At 40.6% G+C, this 24,267-nt stretch overlaps 2 protein-coding genes across 7 annotated transcripts in view; one reads left to right on the forward strand and one right to left on the reverse strand.

Annotated features, from left to right (window-relative positions):
- The window catches only part of ANAPC1 (anaphase promoting complex subunit 1), an 83,914-nt gene extending 67,884 nt beyond the window's left edge, over nucleotides 1-16,030 (reverse strand). For 3 of the 6 annotated variants that reach the window (XR_010378806.1, XM_031441242.2, XM_031441243.2), the window contains exons 1-11: nucleotides 15,780-16,030; nucleotides 13,543-13,779; nucleotides 12,377-12,538; nucleotides 8,835-8,886; nucleotides 8,534-8,634; nucleotides 7,860-7,942; nucleotides 6,721-6,794; nucleotides 4,831-4,976; nucleotides 4,389-4,609; nucleotides 3,253-3,462; nucleotides 721-816 (exon numbers count right to left, since the gene is read on the reverse strand). Coding sequence is in view for 5 of the 6 variants with exons in the window: in XM_031441242.2 (XP_031297102.2) it covers nucleotides 721-816; nucleotides 3,253-3,462; nucleotides 4,389-4,609; nucleotides 4,831-4,976; nucleotides 6,721-6,794; nucleotides 7,860-7,942; nucleotides 8,534-8,634; nucleotides 8,835-8,886; nucleotides 12,377-12,538; nucleotides 13,543-13,755 (1,358 nt within the window). In the remaining variant the exon portion in view is untranslated. Of the gene's footprint in view, nucleotides 1-720; nucleotides 817-3,252; nucleotides 3,463-4,388; nucleotides 4,610-4,830; nucleotides 4,977-6,720; nucleotides 6,795-7,859; nucleotides 7,943-8,533; nucleotides 8,635-8,834; nucleotides 8,887-12,376; nucleotides 12,697-13,542; nucleotides 13,780-15,043; nucleotides 15,409-15,437 lie in introns of those variants that run through there. The other 3 variants (XM_064481915.1, XM_064481916.1, XM_064481917.1) reach the window with 3 other exon arrangements.
- Nucleotides 16,031-23,517: 7,487 nt separating this feature from the next.
- The window catches only part of MERTK (MER proto-oncogene, tyrosine kinase), an 89,455-nt gene continuing 88,705 nt past the window's right edge, over nucleotides 23,518-24,267 (forward strand). The window contains exon 1 of the mRNA XM_031441245.2: nucleotides 23,518-23,722. Within this exon, the coding sequence (XP_031297105.2) occupies nucleotides 23,647-23,722 (76 nt within the window). The 5' untranslated portion in view covers nucleotides 23,518-23,646. The remainder of the gene's footprint in view (nucleotides 23,723-24,267) is intronic.

The following is a 24,267-nucleotide window of genomic DNA, read 5'->3' on the forward strand; positions in this document are numbered from 1 at the left end:
TAAGGATGAAGAAATCGGAACCCTCCAACAGTGCTGGTGGGAGTGGAAGATGGTGCAGCTTACTTAGAAAACATGTTCAGTAATTTCTTTAAAAGTCTACAAAGAATTTATTGTTTGATCCCCTCTGAGATACCTACCTAAGAAAAATGAAATCATATATACCAACACAAAAACTTCTGTACCCATGTTCATAGCACCATAATTCACAATGGTCAGAAAAGTAGAAACAAACCAAATGTCCATCCACTAATGAATGGATAAACAAAATGTGGTAAATCTATACAATACTACACAGCAAGAGGAATAAAATACTTATATATGTTATAAGATGTTAGCTAAAAAAACACACTAAGTGAAAAAAAGGTGCACACAAAAATACTGTATGGTTCTGTTTACATAAAATATCCAGAATAGGCAAATCTACACAGGCAGAAAGCGTATGGTGTAGTTGCCTGAAGCTGGGAATGAAAACAGAGAGACTGATGCAAGTTAAGTATAAGGGATCTTTTTAAAGTGATAGAAGTATTTTAAAACTGGGTTGTGGTGATGGTTATATAACTCTGTAAATTTACTAAGAATCTTTTAATTGTACACTTAAAACACGTCAGTTTTATGGTATGTAAATCATTTCAATGTGAAAGAAGAGAAAGAAAAAGCAAAGCACAGCAAAGCAGCTAAGCCTGTTTACACACCATCAGCGAGACACGCATGCGCACTTACCGTAACTGCAGCTGGGACTCTACTAAGAAGCACAAGAACTTTTGCCCACATAAGTCAGATGTAATAAAGACTTTGGAGGCCTGTGAATTTTTCTCCCTGTGATAGATACATTAATAAAGAAATTGTTAGCATTGGCTCAAAAGTCTACCACAGTAACAAATAAGCCTTTGAAAATATTCTGCAAGAAATACTACTTGAGCCAAGCAATAACTTTGAAGAGACAGAAGCACTTCTAAGAATTGAACTTCATGATCTCTAAAATGCCTTTCAGTTCTTTGATTCTGAGCCCACTGCATGGCTTTTTGAGGGGAAATTACAATAAATGTAATCACTACAAACAGACTTTTTAGTTCCATAATATGCAAGTTGCCTATTGTTAAAGGAATGCACACTTGACTTCCTATCTCTTAAAGGGCCTAAGGGGTCAGATTCTGACCTCTCCGATCTGTCCTCTCTCTCTCTCAGATTAGGCTCCACTTGATCCCTTTTTTAAACCATATTCAAAAATTCTCAATTCTCAAAAAATTTCTTTGTAGAGTGGTACAGAAGACCATAACTCTGTAAAATAAAGATCTGCAATATATTCAACTTACCAATAAGCTATTTAAAGACAAGTGATTTTTACATACAGGAAACTTTTATTTTATATACAAGGATTAAAACCAGAACCTACTTCAACATGGTACTCACATCTTTACCTTACCACTGCCTATCCCCTGCCCGCCAGTCTAAGGACACGCATTTGCCCTCTATTTCACATGTGAGCCCCACTCCTGCCCCATCTATCTGACAGCCATCACCTTCTTCTCCCCAAGGCTAATCTCTCCACTTGTGCTCCTTCCTGGCTCCTTGTTCCATCAATCATTTCCTTTCCTTCATACTTTCAATGGTCTCCCTGCTCTGGGCATAGTCCTTGTAGCCTACCCTTTCATATTAAAATTTAAAAAGTCTTGAAATACGAAAACGAACTAAGCATTAAGTTATATAAAGGATTTATTGTAAATTTGGCTGGCTGTAAAAACAGAACTCTCCCTTGACGCTGAGGCTCCCTCTAGCTACTTTTGTAACCTCATTCCCATTCAAAGGTAAAATCCTTAGACAGTCTGCATACCTACGTCCACCTCCTCTGGCCCATACATTCTCCCACCCCACTCCATCCGCCTACCCTGCCAAGCGCTCTGGCCGAGGTCTCCAGTGAACTCACTGCCGCCCGGGTGCCGCCTCTCTGAGCTCCTCTCTCAGTGCCACAACTCACCGGCACCTGGCACCTGGCAGTACTGGCACTTTCTTCCTAAAAGCCTCTTTCCCTGTGTTCCGTGACAAGTCCTGCTCCTTCTCCCGCCTGCCCTCTCTTGCTTCGTCTCTCTGCAGCAGCTTTCTCTCTTTTCACCCTCAAAATCCTAAGTTTCCAGGACTTCAGTCCCTAGCCCTCTTCTGTTTATACACGATCTGGTTTTAACTATTTGGAGGTCAGAGACTCTCTGAGAATCTAATGAATGTGAAAATCCTCTCCTCAAGAAAAGGCCTCTATACAACACACACCCACGACTACTACTTCTGTTCCCGCAGGTTACGTGAACCAGGCCCCTGCAACTACAGGCTCATCCACGGGCCCCCAGGAGCCCCGGGAACCCGACCTCCACGCACTCCATAAATTCCAACCCACCCATCTTGCCTCTGTCACCACTGATAAGCAACAACTCTCTCCCCAGAGCTTACGACCCACCTATAGAGCACATGGGCATAATACAGAGGTTATGACCACACATAAAGCTGTAAGGACACAGCTCTCACCAAAGTGAACAGACCTAATGGGCAATCTCTCTCAAGCTCCCCTTTCTCAGCCCCTTCCCCTCCTCCTGCACGAACAAGGTGAGAGTATGTGTAATTCCCTGAACATACCACACACTCACACGTCTGAACTTTTGTTCTGATCCCCTCTAACTACTGTGTCCTGCCCCGCTTACCCACCCAGCACACATCTAGTCATCCCTTCCAAAGCGCTCCCAGCAGAACCAGCAGTGTCCTCTGTGTCATCCTTCTCCAACTATCTCTTTTTGAGGACAGGGACAGTGACTCACTTGCCTGATAACCCACAGCCACTAGCACACATACTGGCATTGGCTGAATGAATGAATGATTAAAGAAAACATAAAAAAAAGAAAGGTCACGCAGAACAGAGGTCTGAGCTGTGTTTCCCAAAAAGAACCGCCGATACTCTACTCACATAAAGACAAAACTTAAGAAAAATGTTATAAAATCCCAAGCTTCCTAGTCTCTGGAAATTAGTTGCTTCTCCCTAAAACAACAAACACCTCAAATCTGAGCAATTACTACCACTAAGTCAGGGAAGAAATGACAAATGACAAAAGAATATCCCTTAACATCATTAGTATCCTCTACTGCAAGTGAACCAGCCTTACTGTACGTCTCGGTGTATTTTTGTAAGTATTAATAACTCCTTATATTCAAAGGAAGCCTCTAAAACTTTTTAATCATTTTTCTTTGAATACAAACATATATACTCCAAACCTTATATTAGCAATCGTTTCTGTCCACAAATGGTCAATACAAAGCTCAGGAACAATCGGCTCTGTTTCTGGTGCGAGAAAGGAGCCATTAGAATTACTAGTTGGAGAATGAGAAATACTGTGTCTCTTTGGAGATTGATTATGGCTTGAAAGGTTGAACCTCTGCACCCCTGAAAAAGAGTGCACTCCTAAGGCAGGAGAATGAGCACGACTGCAAAATAAACAGAAAAGAGAGCACATTGCAGTTAGTGATGCAGGCTGCAACGACCGGTTCACGCTGGACAGCACAGGGAACTATGCTATGGAGAAAAAGAATATGAAAACAAATCTGTGTGTGCTCACGTATGACTGAAGCATTGTGCTGTACACCAGAAACTGACACAACACTGTAAACTGACTATACGTCAATAAAAAAAAAATATATATATATATATATATACACACACACATACAGGAAAGAAAATGCAGGCTGATGTAACATACTTTCCAATAATCTCTCCAAATTCTATGCACAGCAAGCATTCATGGCATAAACCCAGTTAGAAATGCAATTTTTTTTAAAAAAGGAGTAGCTACTTAAATGTTTTGCATTAACAAGCTTCATTATATTCTAAAGATTTAGAATTCCTGTTAGAATTCATTTCTTTAAAACTGAAAATTAGTTCATTTTCTGCCTTAGAAAATGAATTGGTTATACTATTCAGAAAAGTCTGAACGATGTCCCTGTATATTTAGACACATACATACCAACAACACTAAGTCCCTATAGCACCAGGTAGATATTAACAAAAGCAGAAGAAAAACTAATGCAAAGTAAGACAAAAGAAAATGGTACCAAAATGTTTTTGTAATTACTATTCACCAAACTACTGCCACTTAGTGGTAAAAATGAAACAATTGTATGACAAGCCCCAGCAGCTTCTAAATGTGACTCACTGAAAAAGTAACACAGTAGGCCTGGAAGTCTTGGTAAAAAGAGCACAACTGGAATAAAGCTATTTTCCCTAAAAATACCCAGGGGCTGTCAACAGAAAGTTTAAATCCTTCAAATCTCAAGAGGAAGTTTAAAAAGAAGGTATCTTTTTCTTGGGATGTGTTTTCTGAAAGAAGGAAACGCTTCCACACATTAATTCCCACCTGAGAGCTGCCATGTTGGAAATAGAAGGTGAACGGGAGTGTAGGCTGGGTGAGGAGGCTGAGCGGCTCTGGCTGTGGATGGAGGAGTAGTTCTGGAAAGGTGAAGCCATGGGGGACTCTCCCTTGGACAGGCTTCTGAGGTGTGCTGTGAGGGAGCTGCTGGTGGCTACGTTCTGTGGCGTTCCCCCCTGTTCAGAGAACTTTAAAACAACATTCTCTTCCTTAGGTTAAAATGAAAAGAAGGGGGAAAAAGAAAAGACAATTAGATTAAAAGGGCAATTTCCTTGGGTGAGTACAAGGTAGTTGCCAGTTATTAAAGACATAATATTTCTTTTTCCCTAAGACACTCAATCTTTTTCACAGATGATTCTTTCAAAAACATGCAAAGTTTTTAGTATTAACTATCATTCCGTATTAACAAGTGGCATGACTTTATCCTTACCTCTGTTTTGACTCTCCGAAGAGCCCACAAAGAATGCAAACCTTGAACAGTGTCATAGGTCATTACAATGGAGGGATCAGTGTTGAGAAAAACAATTTTCATTGCATGATCTACAACATATTGCACCCGGGATGAACCGAAAAGACCTTAAAGATAAAACAGAAATGATCAGGTATAGAACAACAGACTTTTCAAGACTACTGTTTATGACTTGACTCTTATAATTCCTAAAGATAAAGAGAAATCAAGGCCACTAAGTCACAAAAAAAAAATTTATCAACCCTCAATCTTTAATAAATTTACTTTGGACATCAATTTCTTAAAATAAACTAAAGATGAGAGTGTTATGAGTTTTGATTTCACACATGTACATTAAATGTTGAAGATCTGTGCTGACTAAACCATTAAATTCATAAGCCACAGGTAAAAGGCCCATGACTCCTTTAATAACTGACTTATTCATAAAATTGCAATCAACTATTCTGCCAAGTTTGACTTCCTACTGGCTCTTTTCTGTATGAAATCTATCCTATACGGTAACTATTCAAACAGTGCTGAACAGTACACTGCTGTTTCTGCTTTACTGGGTACACAAGCAAAGGAAGTTTTTTCCTAGTGAGTTCAGCTTTTATGTCTACAGGACCATAAATTGGTTTCTATATCCTTATTTGACAGCTTCCCAAATGATTCCCTCCAGTTAAGATATTAGAAAATTTTAAAAGCAGAATTATTTCATAAAAATAAGATGTACTTTATAAAGAAAGAAATAAAAATCACTCATAATTCCACTCAAAATAACATCTGGAAGCATTCCTCCTAGATTTTTTCCTATACAGATAATACATATTTTCTATGTTTTTACAAAACTAGAGTCGTATAATATTTAGTTTTGTACCTAACATTATGAATAAGCAATTCCTCAGATCGTTAAATATTATTAAAAACATGATCAATAAGGGCTGCAATCACAGGCTGTGACATATATATTTTGGTTGTCTGTAGTAGTTAGTATTATAATACAGAATTATGAATAAACTTTTTCTGCGAAAGGCCAAGGAGTAAATAGTTTAGGCTTTGCGGACCACATACTGACTCTACTGCATAATTTTTTTTGTATTTTTTTTCTTATAATCTTTTAAAAAGGTAAAAACCATTCTTAGCTCATAAGCCTTACAAAAACAAGCTGGATTTAGCCCATGGGCTGTAGTTTCCCAAGCTCTGATATAGAAGATAAAAACCTCAGTGGTATTTCAGAATATGTACTTGGGATAAGGTCCTTAAAATAAAATTGGTCAAAGAATAAAAATACTTTTTTTTAAGCCTCCAAGCCCTCATTATTCACAATTACCTATTACGTTTTGTCACATTTAAAATTTTTAAATAAGCATCTAGAAATACCTCTAGGAAATATTAAAAGTCTGAGTCCCAGCAAATTATGTTATTATGAGCAAGGGAAATGAAATATTAAAATTTACAGTCTCCAAAAAAAAGAAAAGAAAAGAAATTTACACAGTGAAGATCTAAGGCCCTATATTTCTTTTTTTCCAAAAAAAGAAACAATTTTAATTTAAGTACTGTTCATTTACTTATTAATTACTGAGGAACAGAGTCCAGAGTCATCCATAGGTAAGTAAGAAAATATATCAGTATTCCTGCTTGATGTATAGGCTCTATTTTTTACTAAAAGAATAGTTGTTAAAACAGTTAATACCAGGATATTCAAGTTCTTGCATTAATATGAATTATTTTCATGATAAAAAGTCATTTTAAATGCTTATATTATACTATTTTTATAAAACAATTTAAATTTTCATAAGCTCCTTCATTTCCTCCCCACTCCCAAACTCAAAAAACAGCTTACTGTAGAAGAACTTATACAAATACACTTACTTCCAGATTTACACACAAGCGGTGTTATTTCATCTAGTGGATGCAGCATGCTGAACATAGTGGGTAAAGGTTCTCTAGTAATGAACAAATAAACAGTCAATCACCAACACAAGATGACTCCATTTGTGCACAAATTTTGCACTCCCCTTGCAAAGAAATATCTTCTGCAGATTATGCCAGCAATTAGAAACCTACCAACTCCAAAAGTAACCCTCTAAACTTTTTATGTACTGTTTTTCAGAGTATCTTCGATTTCATTCCTAGAAATCTCTCCCCTTACGCAGGGTAACTCTATGTACATGCTCCCAGCAAGAACTTAGCATAGCCCAGGGAATATCTGCAAGCAGCAGTCATCACATTGCAGTACCAACAGAGTAATGGGTATAAGACAGTCATTTTTTTTTTAAACCTCTCTTAGGGGCGGTATGGCTCTGACAACTAAGGAAGAAGTGTAGTCTCCTACACCTATTTGCAAAGGAGTGCACTTAAAAAAGAAGAAAAACACCAAGTAGATAAAATGGCTGCATTTTCTCAAGGAGTGACTGAAAAAAAGAGGAAAAAAACAGGCCTTCTGTCTAAACACATAAGTAGATTAAAATCCATAAGGAAATTTAAAACTTAGTGTCTCCTTGCACCAAACTATGACAAGCACTGTATGTTCCTGCCCTTCAGTGAGCTCACAACCAATTCGGGAGACAAGGTAACACCACCATGTGTTACACACCTAATACGTATGAAGCCCTACATCAAAGATTATATTCATTAGCTCGTTAAATCTCTGCATAAATTCTAAGAAGTAAATGATAGTTTTCTCCCTGTAACAGATAAGGAAACTAAAGCCAAATTTAATAATTTGCCTAAAATAACACAATGGACAAAGTGGCAGAGCTAAGAATTGAGTGTTGTTATCTTTAAGCCAACTGTTTGCTCGATTTTACTCTCTTGGGAGAAAAGCTGCAGATAATTAAGCATCAAGTGAGAAGCAGAACCTGTAAGTGTACGACGCTGAGATGATAGGAAAAGGTGTGTGTCTGCACTGTTATCGTGGAAATTATCATCATCCCAAACTTTTAGGTAAACAATTTTACCTTAGAAGCAACGCAAAAAAAGCCCAAGTAATCATATTCTGACCTGCTTACCTGGGAGGGCCTGGAGGAACCTCATGTGAAGAAGTACTTCGTTCAAACAACAACCCATATTTGGTGGGCCAAACATTTGCTACCTATTGGGTAAAAGGGTGAGAAAAAACACAAGGAAAAGAAATGATTCTTTATAACATGCTTTTACAAAACATCAGAGAACATTAGATTTTCTTCCAATTTAATAACAGTTTTGCAAAGTAACATACTCATTAACTAGAATGTTTTTAAAGCAATTCTAACAAGCAAGTCTAAGACAAAATCAGATCTAAGGAAGAGAACTCTGATCTGAAATTCCTGCCAGTGGCTAATATCAGTACCAAAATGACAATGTGATTAAACTGTAACAACAGCATTAGTGCATGAAAAAGATGAGAAACAAGGAAAAGACTAATATTGCTCATGTGCTTGAATATAACCTAAAGTGATTTCTTATATATCACTGAAACTGGAAAAAAAAACACCTCTCAGAAAAGATTTCATAATTCACTTCACTAAATAATGCATTTTTTATGCAAAGGATAGAAATGGTTAAGCCACTATAGCTGCTAAAATTAAGTTATTTTAGTAAAAATAACATTTTTGACTACAAGAGAGTAGCAATACTTGTAAAACCAAATAATTCAAGAATATTCTCCAATAAAACACAAAAACGTTGAAACACTCAAGTTTACCTGAAAAGGCAAAGAAGCTATGTAATCCTTTCCTTCTAGGCTATGCATGTTAATACATGAGCTTTGCAATATACATATGCATTTTTCTACTTCATCACTACCTGAAAAGAGAGAGTACAACAAGATATAAGCATTTTTTCCTCCAAAATCCCAACAATCACAAATTACAATTCCCAACAGCACAAATTCTTCAATGCACAAAATAAAAATGCTTAAGCTAAACCACTATTATGAGTGGCTACTTATTTTCAATTAAACAAAAAATGAGATAAAAGATAAAATTTAAAAAAAAACAACTTACTGTAGGCCTTTTCAGACTTATCCTGTGATATAATGAAGTCACACCACAATGCCTAAAATCAAAACAAAACGCTTACCTAAGAAAATTGCATCTAAATAATAACCTATTAACTAATGGTATCTAAGAATGTTGACATCTATATAATAACTGTCCCCCCTCATCAGCTCAACACACATCCCATGGGAACAAAAAAGACTAAGATAAACTAAAATGTGATGTGGTCTCCCACTGTTGTTCTGATTTGCATTTTGCTTAATGATTAATGATGCTGAGTATCTTTTCATGCACTTACTGGTCGTTGGCGTATCTTTAGACAAATGTCTATTCAAGCCCTTTGCCCATTTTTGAACTGGATTCTTTGTTTTGTTGTTAAGAGTTACAAGCGGTTTTAACTGCATTTTAGCAAATGAAAATTCATGAAGAAAACGGACATGAGAGCTGCACTCCAATCTGAAATGTCCAAAATCTACAATATACCTATGATAGCCTCAGTTTCCTTTTATGAAATCCCATCCTCCCATTCTCCAAAAGTAGGTATTTTAGCATTCTCCTTTATCCCTGATAGCTAAGAGATCACTAGCCCCTTTTCTATTTCCCCTAGATTTGTCTCTCACCTGTCTTCTCTTTCTTCGAGGCACCCATCTCTTTAATCTGAACCACGAAACAGTATCCCTGACAACAGTCCTCCTGTCCTCCAGTCAATCCTATATATTGCCACCAAAATAATCTCTTCTCAAAATAGAAAACTGATGATGTACTTTCCATTTTAAAATCCTTGCTAGGCTCCCTCCTGCATTCCTTGCTTTACATACAAGGCCCTTAAGTCTGGATCCATCCAGCATCTGCCAGCATCTCTCCACATCCACAGCCGATGTACAGCCATTGTGAACTTAGAAAAAGTCACATTTTTCCACAATTCTTTTTGCTGCAATTCTCTCTGCCTAGAAGGCCCTTCTTTTAGCAACTTACAATTCAAATAACATCTTTTCAAAAGCCTTCCTCAGAGCTCAGTGCCCTGGGCTCTCACCACACTGTGGCCACACAGCTACTACTCAGACGTTAGCTTATCTGAATACAGCATTTCAGTTTATCTATTAATTTGTTCATCTTTCTAGACTATGAGTCCTTCAATGGCAGAAGCTGTACATTCATCTCTGTCACCCAGCACCCAGTAACACTGTCTGAAATAGAGATACTAAACACTTGCAGAATGAAGGAAGGAATACACTAAGTCGGAGTCACATACACCAGCTACTATTTCTTAACCAAAGTATAAAATTATTTCTCCATATTAACAAGAAGACTAATAATAATAATAACAACAGTATGTTTTCCAAACCAAAAGGACTGAAATTATCAATCTTATGATTCCACTTACAAGGGATCTTAAGATAAGGAGACAAGAGAAAGGAGGCTGTATATCCCTGGGGTCGAGAACACAGGCAATCGTTCCCCAGTGAAATTAAGACTGAAACACAGAAGCAAAGAACTATGTAGACATAATTAAATCCACTTTTCATGTCTACCCTAAACCATACGGATTACATGGGGAAAAATTATCATCAAAAAGATCACTGGCTTCAACACTCCTGGACAGACATGCTTTCATACCTACTCTCAAATTAGGGAATAATTCAGTTTATCCTTCCTAATAAATTTTTAGAAGAGTACAAAACTCATTGGGAAATAATTAATGGAAAAAAATAAGTACACAGTGTCGAGGTACAAGGTTTACAAGTGAGGAACTTAACATTAGTAAAAAGCCTCTAAAATCTCTTGTCAATAGCCTAATAATTAATTCAGCTACTAAAATGTTTTCATTTTTCCCCCCAACTTGATATTCTAAAAATATCAAGTGTGGTAGAGCACATGCTTAGCATGCACGAGGTCCTGGGTTCAACCCCCAGTACCTCCTCCAAGAATAAATAAATAAATAAATCTAATTACTCCCCATGCCCCCACAAAAAACAAAAACAAAAAAAAACACAAAAATTAAAATTTTCAGTAAGAAAAGATGGAATAGTACAGTGAGCATCTGCTTCACCTAAATCTGACAGTTATTAATGTGTTGCCATATCTGTTTATGTGTGCATTCGTGTGCATGTGGAATTGGCGGGGAGGGTGGTGCTATCTAAAAACTGTACACATCATGACACTTCACCCCTGAACACTTTATCATGCATTTCCTGAAACTAAAGATGTTCTCTCATGTAATAACAAAACCATCACCCTACCTGAGGAAAAAAAAGTCTAACTTTCTACTAGCACCTAATATCCAGTCCATTTTCAACTATTTCAGATTTTCCCAAACGTGTCTTTTTTAGCTGGAACCAAGATTCAATCAAAGTTCATTTAACAACGTTCAAAAAATATTGCATTTGGTGATGTCCCTTTTGTCTCTTTTAATCTAGAACAGTTCCCATCTTTTTTTTCCTTTCTCCAAAATTGACTTTCTAAAGAGACCAGAATGTAGACTGTCCCATATTCTGAATTTATCTAATTATCTCATGTTTTTCTTCCTTAAACTTTTTATTATGGAAAATTTCAAATACATACAAACTAAACAGAATAACATAATGAATCCTCATCAGCCAGCCATTCTTGTTTCATCCATACCTCCAGCCCATTCCTCATCTCATGATATTTTTAAAAATGGCTCTCCCTCCGTATTTCCTATAACCAGAAGTTAGGACTAGATGCTCACATTACGTAACTTTAGGAAGAAGACTGAGCAGATGACACCATGTACTTCATGCTGCGTTACAGCTGGAGTAGAACATCCCTTTGTCCCACTATCAGTGATGGAAAACTCAAATCACTCGCTTGAGATGGAGACCATGGATATCTCCAAAGCACAGATATATTTGTTCCTTCATACCTAGCAAGTAATCCACAGGGTGGATTACCTTGGTGCCACAGTAATATCCTTTCACTCAATAATGTTAAAATCCATTAATAATCCTTGTCTGAATCAGTTATTACATTGGAGTTTACAAAACGGTGATTTTTTAAAACTACCCTTCTTTCTACATTTATTAGTTGGCGTTCTTCCATAAATAAGCATTTTCCCTCATTAACTGGATATGAACTGCACGTCTTCCTAAAAAGGCAGGGCAAATGCTTAATTCCTTCCCTTTAATTACCAATTTTCAAAATAGAGTTGGTTATAAAAGCCAACTGCAGTGATAGCAAGTTAGTTTCTTCTTTCTCTTTCTGATTATCACTATGAACCAGATTTTCACTTACTGCAATCAATTATAATCAACATGTGTTAAAGCATTTTTTGTGCCCTCATGTCTTACAAATTTTTATTGCGAATAAGAAATCAAATTACTCAAGGACAGTGTTTAAAGACTATCATTAAACTGACAAAGGATAGGGTAAAAAAAAAGATGAAATAAAAAACAAATGAAATTTTTTAAACGTACGCCCAGCTGCTAGGATCATTATGTTATGTTTTCTTCATTTCTGTTAAATTTTAAGACAAAAGCTTTGTTAAATGTCAAACAGTCAATCAAATGCTAAAATTCCAATCAACTCACCTGCTGAACAGGACTGTCAACTGTAAACGCTTTATAAACAGCCAATGCCTGGCTTTTACTTCCTTTGCTCCAGATAACCATATTTCCAGCCACATAGAGCTCCTCATCGTAATCCACTTCTTCTCCAATTTCACTTACGCCTTTTCTTAACTGCCAGCTTTCCTTAAAAATTAACACACATAAGACATGTTCAAGCACTTTCTTCCAATTGTATGGAGCAAGATTTATTAATTAAATCAAATAATCATCCAGATACAAGTCTCCTACTCTGTCTTCGCCTGTGGAGTAAGACTCAATGTAAGCCCAACTCTTAGAAGGTTTATTTATGCCACTGATGAACAGAGTAGGGTCTGCGGGTATGTGTACTATGTATCTCACAGGGTGTTTCATGTTATACTATTATATTATTTTGCCCAAAATATGAACAAAAATTGTACATCTACAGATCCAAAAATGAAACTAACATATACTCAGGAGACTAAAGAGGTACAGTAAGTGTATGGAGAAGTGATGGAGACAGGAAGTGAGGTGCATGTGGGAATCACTGGGGGAGCTTATTCACAGTGCAGATTTCCCTGCTTCACAACTACATACATTTACCTTCCTTCCCTTGTCCCATTCATCAAAATAAATGAGAGACAGAAAGGTTCAGATTTCTAACTACACAGACTTCCTCTCCCTGAGGTTTTGACATCCTAAATGGATATGAAAGTGGAATAAGGTGGGAAGGACTGATCTTCCAATATACACTAGCATCTCATTCTTCTAAAGAACTACTACTCTATCTACTTATGTGGCATTTCTTTTCTCCTCTAGAAACATGTTAGTGTTTTGCAGCAGGGACCATATCTAACTACCATATACTCATCAAACAACATGAAATCTGGTCCCCACATTCTAAGCAAAGTGAAAGAGGTTTAGAATGGACCATAATCATAGTACTGAACTTGACTCTCATTATAAAACCATGAGTTATATGTCTAAATAAACAGTTTTAACACCATAATATAATAAAGCCATTATTCTAGTCTTATCTGCAATTACCAAATCTTAACTGCTACCCTAGAAGTAACACCATACTCATTTCTCAGTTACAGGTAGTCTGAAATTACAAGGAAATCACATCACTCTATATTTCAAAAATATAAAGGGAAACTTAATGGAACCTTCTGTTTCTCGTGGATTGTAACCTCTTGAAGGGATCCCACCAAGCCAGCAGCGCCATCAGAAGACCATAACTCAGAGGCTGGCTGCAGCTGGCGAAGCTGAAGGTTCAAAGCATTAGGATGGTGCTTGCAGTGGTCTCGACCAAAAGGAACAAATTCCTGCAAATCCCTGGCTGCAATCATTGTTGCCCTTTCTTCATAGAAGTTCGACATGGGTTCCAAATATCAACATTATTTCTGTATGAATTCAAGCACATTTTGGTCAGCTTCTAGTATCAAAACCAGAATAAAAACATCACAAAAGTTCACAAAGAGTCATTAATCCCTAGATAAGTGTCAAACAATTCTACTACACTGTAGTGTACAAGTAGTTGTAACATCAAAGGTCAGTCCATATCTGACTCTCAGGTGATTACAGTTATCACCACATCTTAGTTGCAGACTGACCAACAGACAGTTACCACTGATGGGAACCACTGGGTTGAGACAAGCCCTTATGTCCCACAACACCAATCCTATGTTTCCTACTATACATTAGTTTCCCCACATTATATATACGAAGTATTTAGACAAGTTGTACTTTATAGTCCCATGACTGCCCGGCTTCTCAACATTTAAGGTCATTTCTGTTCAGATGCTGGAACCTCACCTGAAAAGCACACCTAAAGGATCACTGGCATATTGGAAGGAACAAACAAAAAACAAAAAAACACATTACTTCTAATTCATCCCAAGTTGAACTAATCCTTTCAGTTGACCGATCCACAAAAGACACAGTAAATTGTCAAATGTCACCAGTAGTTTTGACGCCCCAGCCCACCTAAACATGTAACTACCATCAATTCCAATATTTGGTCCAAACATAGGAAACCAAGGCATGAAAAACTCTGGCCAGAACAGTCATGCTTGTAGCAAATTTAGGAGTCCTAGCTGTTAATTAACATAAGCTACTGCAGTAAAGTTTATTTCTACAGAGATGTGGCTGAGCTGTAGGTGGAACCGTGTCCCTTCACTTCCAAAACATTTCTACATAAAGGACAGCTAGTAAAATTTACACTGTATAATATGGTAGATAAGGTGGATGTCAGTTCTGTCTCCGAGACAACACCTACAATAAACATGGGTCTTGTGGCATCACATTTAAGCTGCAACCATCAAACACAGAACTCAAAACCAACATTTGATGTCAGCACCAGACAGCCTTTAGAGTGTTTGAAACAGTACTCACAATTAAAAAAGTTTAATTCAAGTTGACTTAGATTCTCTCATCTGAGGACTTTTTGGAATCAGTAGGGTTTTTTTTTTTACTGCAATATCTCAAAGCCTCTCTAGTTCCTATGCAGCTCCTCTAAAGCCAAAGTTATTTTGCTGTGAATTAAATGTTATTCCGGACACAATTGTATGTCACAATCAAAACACTTTTATTTTCCTCGAGCTAAAATTCAGACCAGAAAAAACTTGAACTTGGGATATAACTAAAATAATACCTTACAAAACTTACAAGAAAACAACAAAATTCAGCTGGTCTTCCTACAGTTTAGTCAACAGGATAACCAACATTAAAGAACTTTCGAGTCCATCCGACCTTCAGTTGTGCAATTTTGAAATGTTATTCTATCGAAACTTTGAGAGAAAATTACAAAAGTATTATAGAGTTATTTTCACAGTGCAGTATCTTTTGTACTAATTAAGGCAACATATTTAACACTTTTACAATACCTCAAATGTTTTTTACTTATTAGGAGCAACATAAAGAGCTATAGATATAAGTACTGTATTAGACTGATAGGCTATAAACCAAGATACCAACATTGTTTACTAAAAAAACAAACTACCCCGCCAGAGGTACCCACAAAGCTGCTTCAAGAATAAATCCAAATGAACACTGAAGACACCTTGAGTAGAGGCTTCGCAAAAAGGCAGAATGTCCTCGGTCTCTTTAGGGTTAGGTGAAACCAACAGATCAAGAGCCTGGGCCTCAGAAAAATCCTGTCACAGAGGCAAAGGGCCCATTCAGAAGCGGAGGCCCACATGGGGCACCGCGTTTGGCTCGGGAAGTCAGCCGGGAGGTGCACCGCGGAAAGCCTAGCCCTCAAGCCGGGGCCCCCTTGGCTGTGGCGCGCGCTCAGAGCCCGCCCCTGGGCTCCCAGCCCTCCGGGTCAGAAGGCACGGGTAGGCCTTGGGGCGGGTGAGAGGGCCACGGGACACGCGATGAACCACCGGGCCTGAGCCCGCACCTGTGTAACTCGGGACGCGTCAGGCGCGGCGAGCCCCGGCTACTCCCCGGAGGCGCGGGGGCCGAGGGGGCCCAAGGGTAGCGGCGGGGTCAGTCACGATGACTCCTTAGCCACTGCAGCTTCTCATCCCCTCTCCCTCCCCTAATCCGGAGGAAGAATGGGTAGCAGCTGCGGACACGACTGCTAACGACAGGCAGGCGTGCAGGAGAGCCACTCAGGCGAGACGTTCAAATGGACGCGTCCATCTTGGCTTTCCCGTCCTGCTTCGCGCCGGGGCGGGGCATCCGGGGGCGCGCGGCGCTCTCGCGGCCCTGGCGCCTGCGCAGTTGCGGGCAGGGTGTGCGCAGTTGCGGAAAGAACGCACGCGGTAGAACTTGTTGGGTGCTGCCAGCTTTTTTATCGCCGCATGGGGTGCCGAAGTAGGACTGCGTCTGCTAGAGTTCGCTCTGGGATAGGACCTTCTTGGCGTCCAGATCTTCTCTAGGTCATGTCAGTACGAGCCTGAACTGCCTCTCCTGTGAATTAGATTTCCTTGGTAATTGCATTCTCGCCTCCTGACCCCCAGATGGGAGAAGGTATGTGCCAATGGGCACATTTGTTAAAATTAATGAACCAGTATCAATACGTTAATAGTAACTGAAATCCATACTTTATCCACATTTCATTAGTTTTTACCTATATGTCCTTTTTCTGTTCCAGGATCCCATTTAGAATACAACATGGCATTCAGTCATCTTGTTTGGGTTTTTTGTTTTGTTTTGTTTTTTAAGGTGAGCGGGGTTTGGGGACCTATCAAATTTTCATCCTTCTTGGTAATTTAGCCCTCTTATTGAAATTTCTTTTGGATTTCTCCCTTATAAATAATTTCCACTGCCATCACCCTTGGGTTTTTAAATATTTATATTAGCACTTGAGGGGAGGGTATAGCTCAGTGGTAGACTGCATGGCTAGTATGTACAAGGTCCAGGGTTCAATCCGCAGTACCTCCATGAAAATTAATAAACTTGATTACCTCCCCCCACCAAGAGTAAATAAATAAAAACTTTTTAAAATTATTTATATTAGCACCTTAAGTACTACTCTGCTTTGTTCTACTTACTTATTTCCTTCTTGGCCTCTGGGTTCAGACCTTCTGAAGGTTAGGAAGAAGCCTGGGGAGCCTTCCTTTTACAGAACATTAGCCGTGTTTTAGACAATTTCTACAGGCACTCCTATTTTGTATTTCCTACCTTCCTAAGAGATCTTCCTACCCAATCCTTCCCTCTTCCTTTATGTCCTGTGAAGAGTGGACAGTTCTGTTCTTCCGGAATATGAATTTAATCTTTCTTCTCCTACTCCCCTAATCCACTTTGAACATCAGATTCTGTGTCTGGATATTCTATTTCTGTCAAAGTTTCTGTCTCATTTCTCCTGTCTGCCCCAGGTAGGACACTCTCTTTTGGGTCCTCTAACACATTATGTTTCCCTCCCTTTCCCACTTAGAAATGACTTCTCTGCTTTTAAGTTCTGCTTTCTCCCTGCAGTAGCTTTCCTGTAACCCACGTTAATCTCTGTCTTCAACTCATTTTGCACTGACTGTCTGTGCTACACACTACTGTTACTCACTGCACTCTACTGACCTGGTCTCAAAGAGTTCAATAGTTAGCATGTCATTTTATCAGAATACAATGATGGGGTGAGGTGGGTGGGTATTTCTCAGCTGTAGAGCACATGCCTAGCATGCACAAGGTCCTGGGTTCAATCCCCAGTACCTCTGTTAAAAATAAATAAATATCTAATTACCTCCTCCTCCCCCCTAAAAAAAGAATACAATGACAAAGAAAAATGCCCCATATGATACCACGTTTGTGGAATCTAAAAAAAGAAAAAACTCATCTACAAAATGAACTCATCTACAAAACAGAAACAGACTCGCATACATAGTAAACAATCTTATGGTTACAGGGGAAAGGAGGTGGGAGGGGATAAATCTGGGAGTCTGAGATTTGCAAATATTAACTGTTATATATATTAAAAATAGATTAAAAGAACAAACTTGTGTATAACACAGGGAGCTATATTCAATGTCTTGTAATAACCTTTAAAGAAAAAGAATATGAAAACAAATATATGTTAAAAAAGATACGATGAGAGTTGGTTTACTATTCTTCTGTCCTCTAATTGTTTTGAGCATATGTCTTACCTCTCCAGCAAGATAGCAAATTCATTTCAAGAAAGGTACTGTCTCAGAAGCTCTTGTATCTCTTAACTTCTAATAAAATTTCAGGTATTTGATTGTAACTTTTAATTCTTCCCTTCCTCATTTACACTGGTTGGCAAACAACAAAATATTTAGTAAAATTAGCTTAACAAGATGATTTTTTTTGATGGCAGGACTGGTGAATTATTATTTTTTTCTCCCAGTTTTATTGAGGTATAATTAACAAATAGTGCTGTAAATGTAAGTTGTACAACATACTGATTTGCCTTACATGCATCATGAAATGATTATCACAGTAAGTTAAGTGAATAGCCATCATCTCATGTAGATGCAAAATTAAAGAAATAGGAAAAAAATTTTCCTTGTGATGAGAACTCAAGATTTACTCTCAACAACTTTCATATGTAACAGCAGTGTTAATTATGTCTGTCGTGTTGTACATTACATGTCGAATACTCTTGTTATTTTTGGTAGCCTTGACAGTTTTGAGGAATACTCGTCAGGAATTTTGTAGAATGGTCCTCAAATGGAATATGTCTGATGTTATTTCCTCATGACCTGACAGGGGATATGTATTTGAGGAGGACTAAAGAGATAAAGGGCCACTTTTGTCACTTCCTATCAAGGGTACATACTAATCACATGACTTACGGGTGTTGATGTTAGCTTGGTCACCTGGCTAAGATACTGTTCATGAGGTTTCTCTAAAGTTACTTTGCCCACATTTCCATACTATACTCTCTGGGAGGAAGACAATGTGTGCAGCCCTCATTTAAGGAGTGAGGCCAATTGACTGTTTATTTACAAAGTTGCAAAAGCAATTCAGTGGAGGAAAGATCATCTTTTTGACAGTTAGTGCTGGAAAACTTGGATATCCATATGCAAAGAAACAAAAGAAAAAAAAAAGAAAGAATTTTTATCTATACCTCACATTATTAACTCCAAAGGAGTCAAAGACCTAAATGTAAAATTAAAACTATAAAACACTTAGAAGAAAAGATATATTTAAATCTTTGTTACCTTGGATTAGACAGTAATACCTTAGATATGGCACCTAAAGCTCAAGTAACCAAAAAAAATTGATAAATTAGACTCTATAAAAATTTTAGGATTTTGTGTTTCAAAGGATATTATCAAGAAAGTGCAAAGACAATCCATAGAAATGTTTGCAAGTCAGATATCTAATAAGGCTCTATCATCCAGAATATATAAAGAATTCGTACAACTCACCATAAAACAGCAAATAACTCAGTTTAAAAATGGGTGCAGGAACCTGAAAACATTAATTCGGAAGAATACGTATGCCCCTCTGTTCATTGAAGCATTTGTTAATAAAGCTCTTGTCGTACTTAATAAGACCTTCGTCTTGATCACAGTTGTAAATTGATTTATCCAATTACTACCTGGTAGAAAGGACAGATTCTTATTGAAACTATGCAGAACAAATTTTATGGTTATGAAAAAAGAGAACTGGGTAAGACATTTTGTTTAATATTTAACCAATGTTACCATTACTCTGAGTGATTTTGTAGTTAAGGCTAATAAATATACATCATTAATCATAACAGGGTCATTTATTATGTTTTCCTTTCCTTATTAGCTCATAATCTATATTGCAATCTTTTATGAGCTTACTTCTTCTGAATTCTGAGGGGTCAGCTGGTGCAAGATAAGTATTTTTAAATGTCTCATTACAGTTTGAACAGGTACAACAGTAAAATTGATGCCTAGAGATAAAGGAAAAAATACTTTTGGTATGCTCATTAGAAATAGACTATTATCCATAATTAAATCAAAGTAGGTTTTGTGGCTCCTGAATTAAGCAGTGTACTTTCATGCACCTGTCTGCTTCTGGACTTAAGTGTCTGCAGTCCTACCTCAGTCCTTAAGTATAAGTTGACAGCAGTCTGTGTTGGCAATGGCAGCTTAATCTGGAAAACCTGGATCTATGGTACAGTCCTCAACTGTGGCTCTTCTGATGTTTCTCCCAGAAGACCAATTACTCTCAGGCAAGCCAGGACCCTAGTTAACAGCTAGATTAACTCCAGCTACTTTGTTCTGCACCCTTTGTTGTACGTAGTACTTGTCCAGGCAGATTGCGGCTCGAGTTAGGGGCATGGCTTTTCAGATTTAATAACACTTTATTGTTGCATGTGGAGCTCTCCTTCACATCTTGAACTGATTCATGTGAATATTTGGGAGACCTCCCTAACTTTGTGGGGGAGAAAAGAGAGAGAAAGCCATGTTCTCCAAACTCTAGATTTCTCAGAAAGACCAGAAGCCCAGAAGAATGCAGAAACAATTGTTCCCTCACCATCCCACTTTTCGGCTTCTTCATTCAGTTGTTATCCAAACCAGTTAAAACCCCCTTAAAAATGTGAACCCATTCGTCCTCAATATCTAAAACCAGTTAAAAATATTTCCGTCAAAAAAAGTCTCTTTAAAAGGGCTCTAAAAATATTTCCCTCAATCTTTCTATATACGTTTTCTTCCCTTATCAAAGGATTCAGAAAGATCCGTGTGCCTGCAATAGATTTTGCTAGATGATTCACACAATAATAAGCTTTTGTGATCTATCTGTCCCCACAAACTGAGTGACAGATATAGAAAAAAATAACAAACAAGCCATTGTAAACGATGGATTTTTATACCTTATTTTTGTGAAGAAGTGAGAAAGCTTTTACCCCCCTCTCTAAAATTTCACACATACAAAAAGAACTGCAAGCTTAGGTTATACAACGTCAGCTATAGGTCAAAAGGAAGCAAAGAACTGAAAAACTCACGAGTCCAGCATTCGAGCAAATACATATGCCCACATACATTTTTTTTTTCCACAGAATTGGACCTCTAGAGGCAAAGCAAACAAGCCAAACAGCATAGAGAATGTCAGGAGATAACAGAGTATCCAAGACAATGAGACAGTCAAAAATTGTTATCAATCAGCTTTTCTATCATCTACCACCTGGCACATCACCAGATAGTCAGCCACTACCGAGAAACTACAAGAACCAGACCTGTGTAATTTCAGTATGTTGTTCAGCAAATGGAATCTCTTGTATTTACCATCTCCATTCCCCCAAAAAACTATAAGAACTAGAAATGTCTTATTTCCAGAATGGTTTGGGGGCTCTTTTACATGTACCATCTCAATTCCCCTGGAACTTACAGAGGCAAAATATATAGACTACTAGTATTTTGTTCCAGAAGCTAAATGGAGTTGCTTGCATGCAAGCATCAGTTCAGTTTCCCATTAAATTGCAAAACCTAGGTCTCTGTGCTTCTGGTATGTTCTTTACACACACACACAAAACCACTCACACATACGTACATTGCAAATATGTGAGCTGGGTAATTTTCAATCTACTATCCAGCACATGGAATGGGGTATCTTACATGTTTCATTATCATCTGCCAACAAATTCAAGAACTGGGCACTTGGCCTCTGGTATGTAGGTCAGTATGCTGAATTCTGTCACAGCTACTCAATTATGCTGTTACAGTGCAAAAGCAGCCCTAGATGATACACAATGAATGGCTATGTTCCAACAACACTTATCTGCAAACACAGGCAATAGGCCCACAGGCTGTCTGTCATTTGCTGACCACTGTTTTAGTTGATTCCAGGCCCAAGCCATGGAGCCGAACATCCTAGCAGAGAAGGAAGAGGAAAGACAATCTTCCTTGTGCCCCGTCCAGATGTCTCACCCCAGAATCTGGGAATCTAATTAAATGGCTATTGTTGACCTATGCTGTGTTTTGGGTGGCATATCACACAGCAGTAGGTAACAAGACAGTTTTATATATAGCAGGTGGGGCTCACCAAGAACGTGAAACTTAGCAAGGACTTGAAGAAGGAGGCTTAACCAAGGGGGGTTGAGTCTGGGGGAAGAGCATTCCAGGCAGAGGGAACAGTCAGTGCAAAACCCTGCGGTGGGAGAGAGCCTGGTGTATACCGGCAGCAGCAGGGACATGGCAGGAGAACAAAGGCTCCACTGAGATGCCCTGGCGACCTTGCACATCTCCACATAGGCCTGCAGGGGGCGCCTGACCAGTCCTGCCCAGGTCTTGGCAGACGCCCTACAGTGATTGTTCCTGGGGCAGAGGCGGTGAGCAGCTACTGGAGGCAGTCATCTCCCCATTTTGAGGGAGAGGGCTGCAAGCCTGTTTCTCTTCCTTCTCCATACTTTCAGCTGAGCACGGAACTTTCCACCCTCTTCCCTCCGTGCCTCTTCTGGCCCCAAGGACACAGCAGCAGGCTCCTGTGAGGGTCTGTGAAAGTGGCTGTACTTTAGAGTTGCCTGCTCAGCGGCAAAGCCACCCACTGCTCATGTCCGTTCATCTGGCCCCTCGGGCTCGGTGTCATCCTGTGGGACGCCAGGAGCTGACACCATGCTGATTTTGCTGTTACTGTCGGTGTAAATAACCGATTCAAATCCATTTGGGTTGGTTGTCTCTTTACAGCCAAATCTACCAGCTAGCCTAGGGGTCAGGGACTGCTGGACCAGAACCAGCATATATGGAAGTGCAGTAAGGAGATGAGGTCAGAGGGGAAAGGGGACCAGGTCATGTAGGACCTTGAGGCCACAGACAGGACTTTGGTTCTTATGCAGAAAGCAGGAACCACTGTAGAGCTTTGAGCAGAGGAATGGCACGATCTGGCTCATGTTGTGAAAGAATCACACTGAAGTACATTAAAAGTATTTCCCTTAAAATATGTATATAAGTGTAAGTTATTGTTGCGATTATTAGTAAAAGTGTCTGACATTTTTATGGTGAACTTTCCCTGCGGCTGCCCTCTTGGCTCCTCCACACTTCATCGTAGCGGGGCTGCCTCTTTCCATTCAGGCTCTGCGCTTTTTCGTTGATGTTCATCTCCCTCCCTCCATGAACTGACTCCACACGGGGGCACAACCAAGAGCTCTTCCCCAGGGGCCGCTCCCCAGGAGGCGGTGAGCTCCTCGACGCCCGGCCTGAGCCTCACACCTTTGGCCCGGCATCCAGGGGTCGCTCAGCCGAGAGCAGATGGAGGTGGCGCTCAGCAGGGAGCGCTGCCACGGTGGCCTTGGACATTGGGAGCGCTGCTGCCTGGGTTTTCTGCGCGCGCTAAGCCTGGATTGCGGGATCGCCGCAGCCCCCAAGCCTCAGGCGCCTCACTTTAGGTCCGGAGGCTGCCTGCTGCGCCCTCCGCTCCTCCCCATCCTATCCTCCTCCCTCCGTCCCTCCCACCTGCACGTGTTGGACGTCGGGACTGCCCAGCAGTCCGGGCCCCTTTCTCCTCCGCACCTCCAGCAGCCCCTCCCCTTTGTGGTCTCCACCTCCCTCCCCTCCCTTTCCCGCCCCCCGCCCATCCCGGTCCGCCCAGGCTCAGCCCGTGGCCCGCCCCTCCCCGCCCCTCAAGTCCAGCCCTGTCCCCCTCCTCCCCCTCCGCGGCCCTCCTCTCCCGGCCGCCTTCCCGCCCCTCCGCACCCCAACTGGCTCAGGTCCGCTCGGACTCGGCCCCCGGCCCGCCCCCTCCAGTCCTTGGCACCTCCCGCGGCGGCTCGGCTCCGCCACTTCGGCTCTGGCTGCCCGGGCCACCGGGACTGGGCTGCTTCCCTGGCGCGCTTGGCCGGCGACGCGGCAGGTTCGGGACGTCCATCTATCCGTCGGTCCGGAGAGAATTTCCAGATGCGAAGCCCCGGGATGGGGCGGGCCGTGCTGCCGCTTCTGCCGTGGCTCTTCCTCCCCGCGCTCTGGAAGGGAGGTGAGTGCGCGGGGCCGGGGGCGGGGGCTGGGGGCTCGCCGCCCGGAGTTCGGGGGAGGGAGCGCGCCCGGCTGCCCGGCTGCCCGGCTGCCCGGCAAGTTTGCAAACACCTTCCCCAGCCCCAGCGCTCCTGGGTGCTAGGACTCAGGAGCTTCCAGCCACCCGCTGTGCTGGCACGCAGGCGGGGTCGTGGACGCGCGTCCTGGTGGAGCCGGAGAGGAGTGGGCACCGGGGCCTCCCCTTAACCGCCAGGGAGGGACTCGAGCTCGGCCGGGCGCGCTGCAAGTCCTGAAGTTTTCCGCTGAGGGGAACGCTGGTCGCAGGTCAGGTGGGGAACGCGCTGGAAACTTTTCGCTGGACGTGGTTGCCTGGCTGGACCCTGGCTCTGGCGGGAGTTCTGGGAGCCGCAGATCCGATCTCTTGGGGGACAGACACTCGGAGACCAGCAGGCTGCGGGAGTTGGGGTCACAGTCCGGGTGCGGCGATCCACCAAGGCCGGAGTGGGAGGAGTAGAGACGGGCGCCCCTGCTGCCCCCACGGGGGCC

Source organism: Camelus dromedarius, chromosome 33, assembly GCF_036321535.1.
Source record: "Camelus dromedarius isolate mCamDro1 chromosome 33, mCamDro1.pat, whole genome shotgun sequence".
Classification (NCBI taxonomy): domain Eukaryota; kingdom Metazoa; phylum Chordata; class Mammalia; order Artiodactyla; family Camelidae; genus Camelus; species Camelus dromedarius.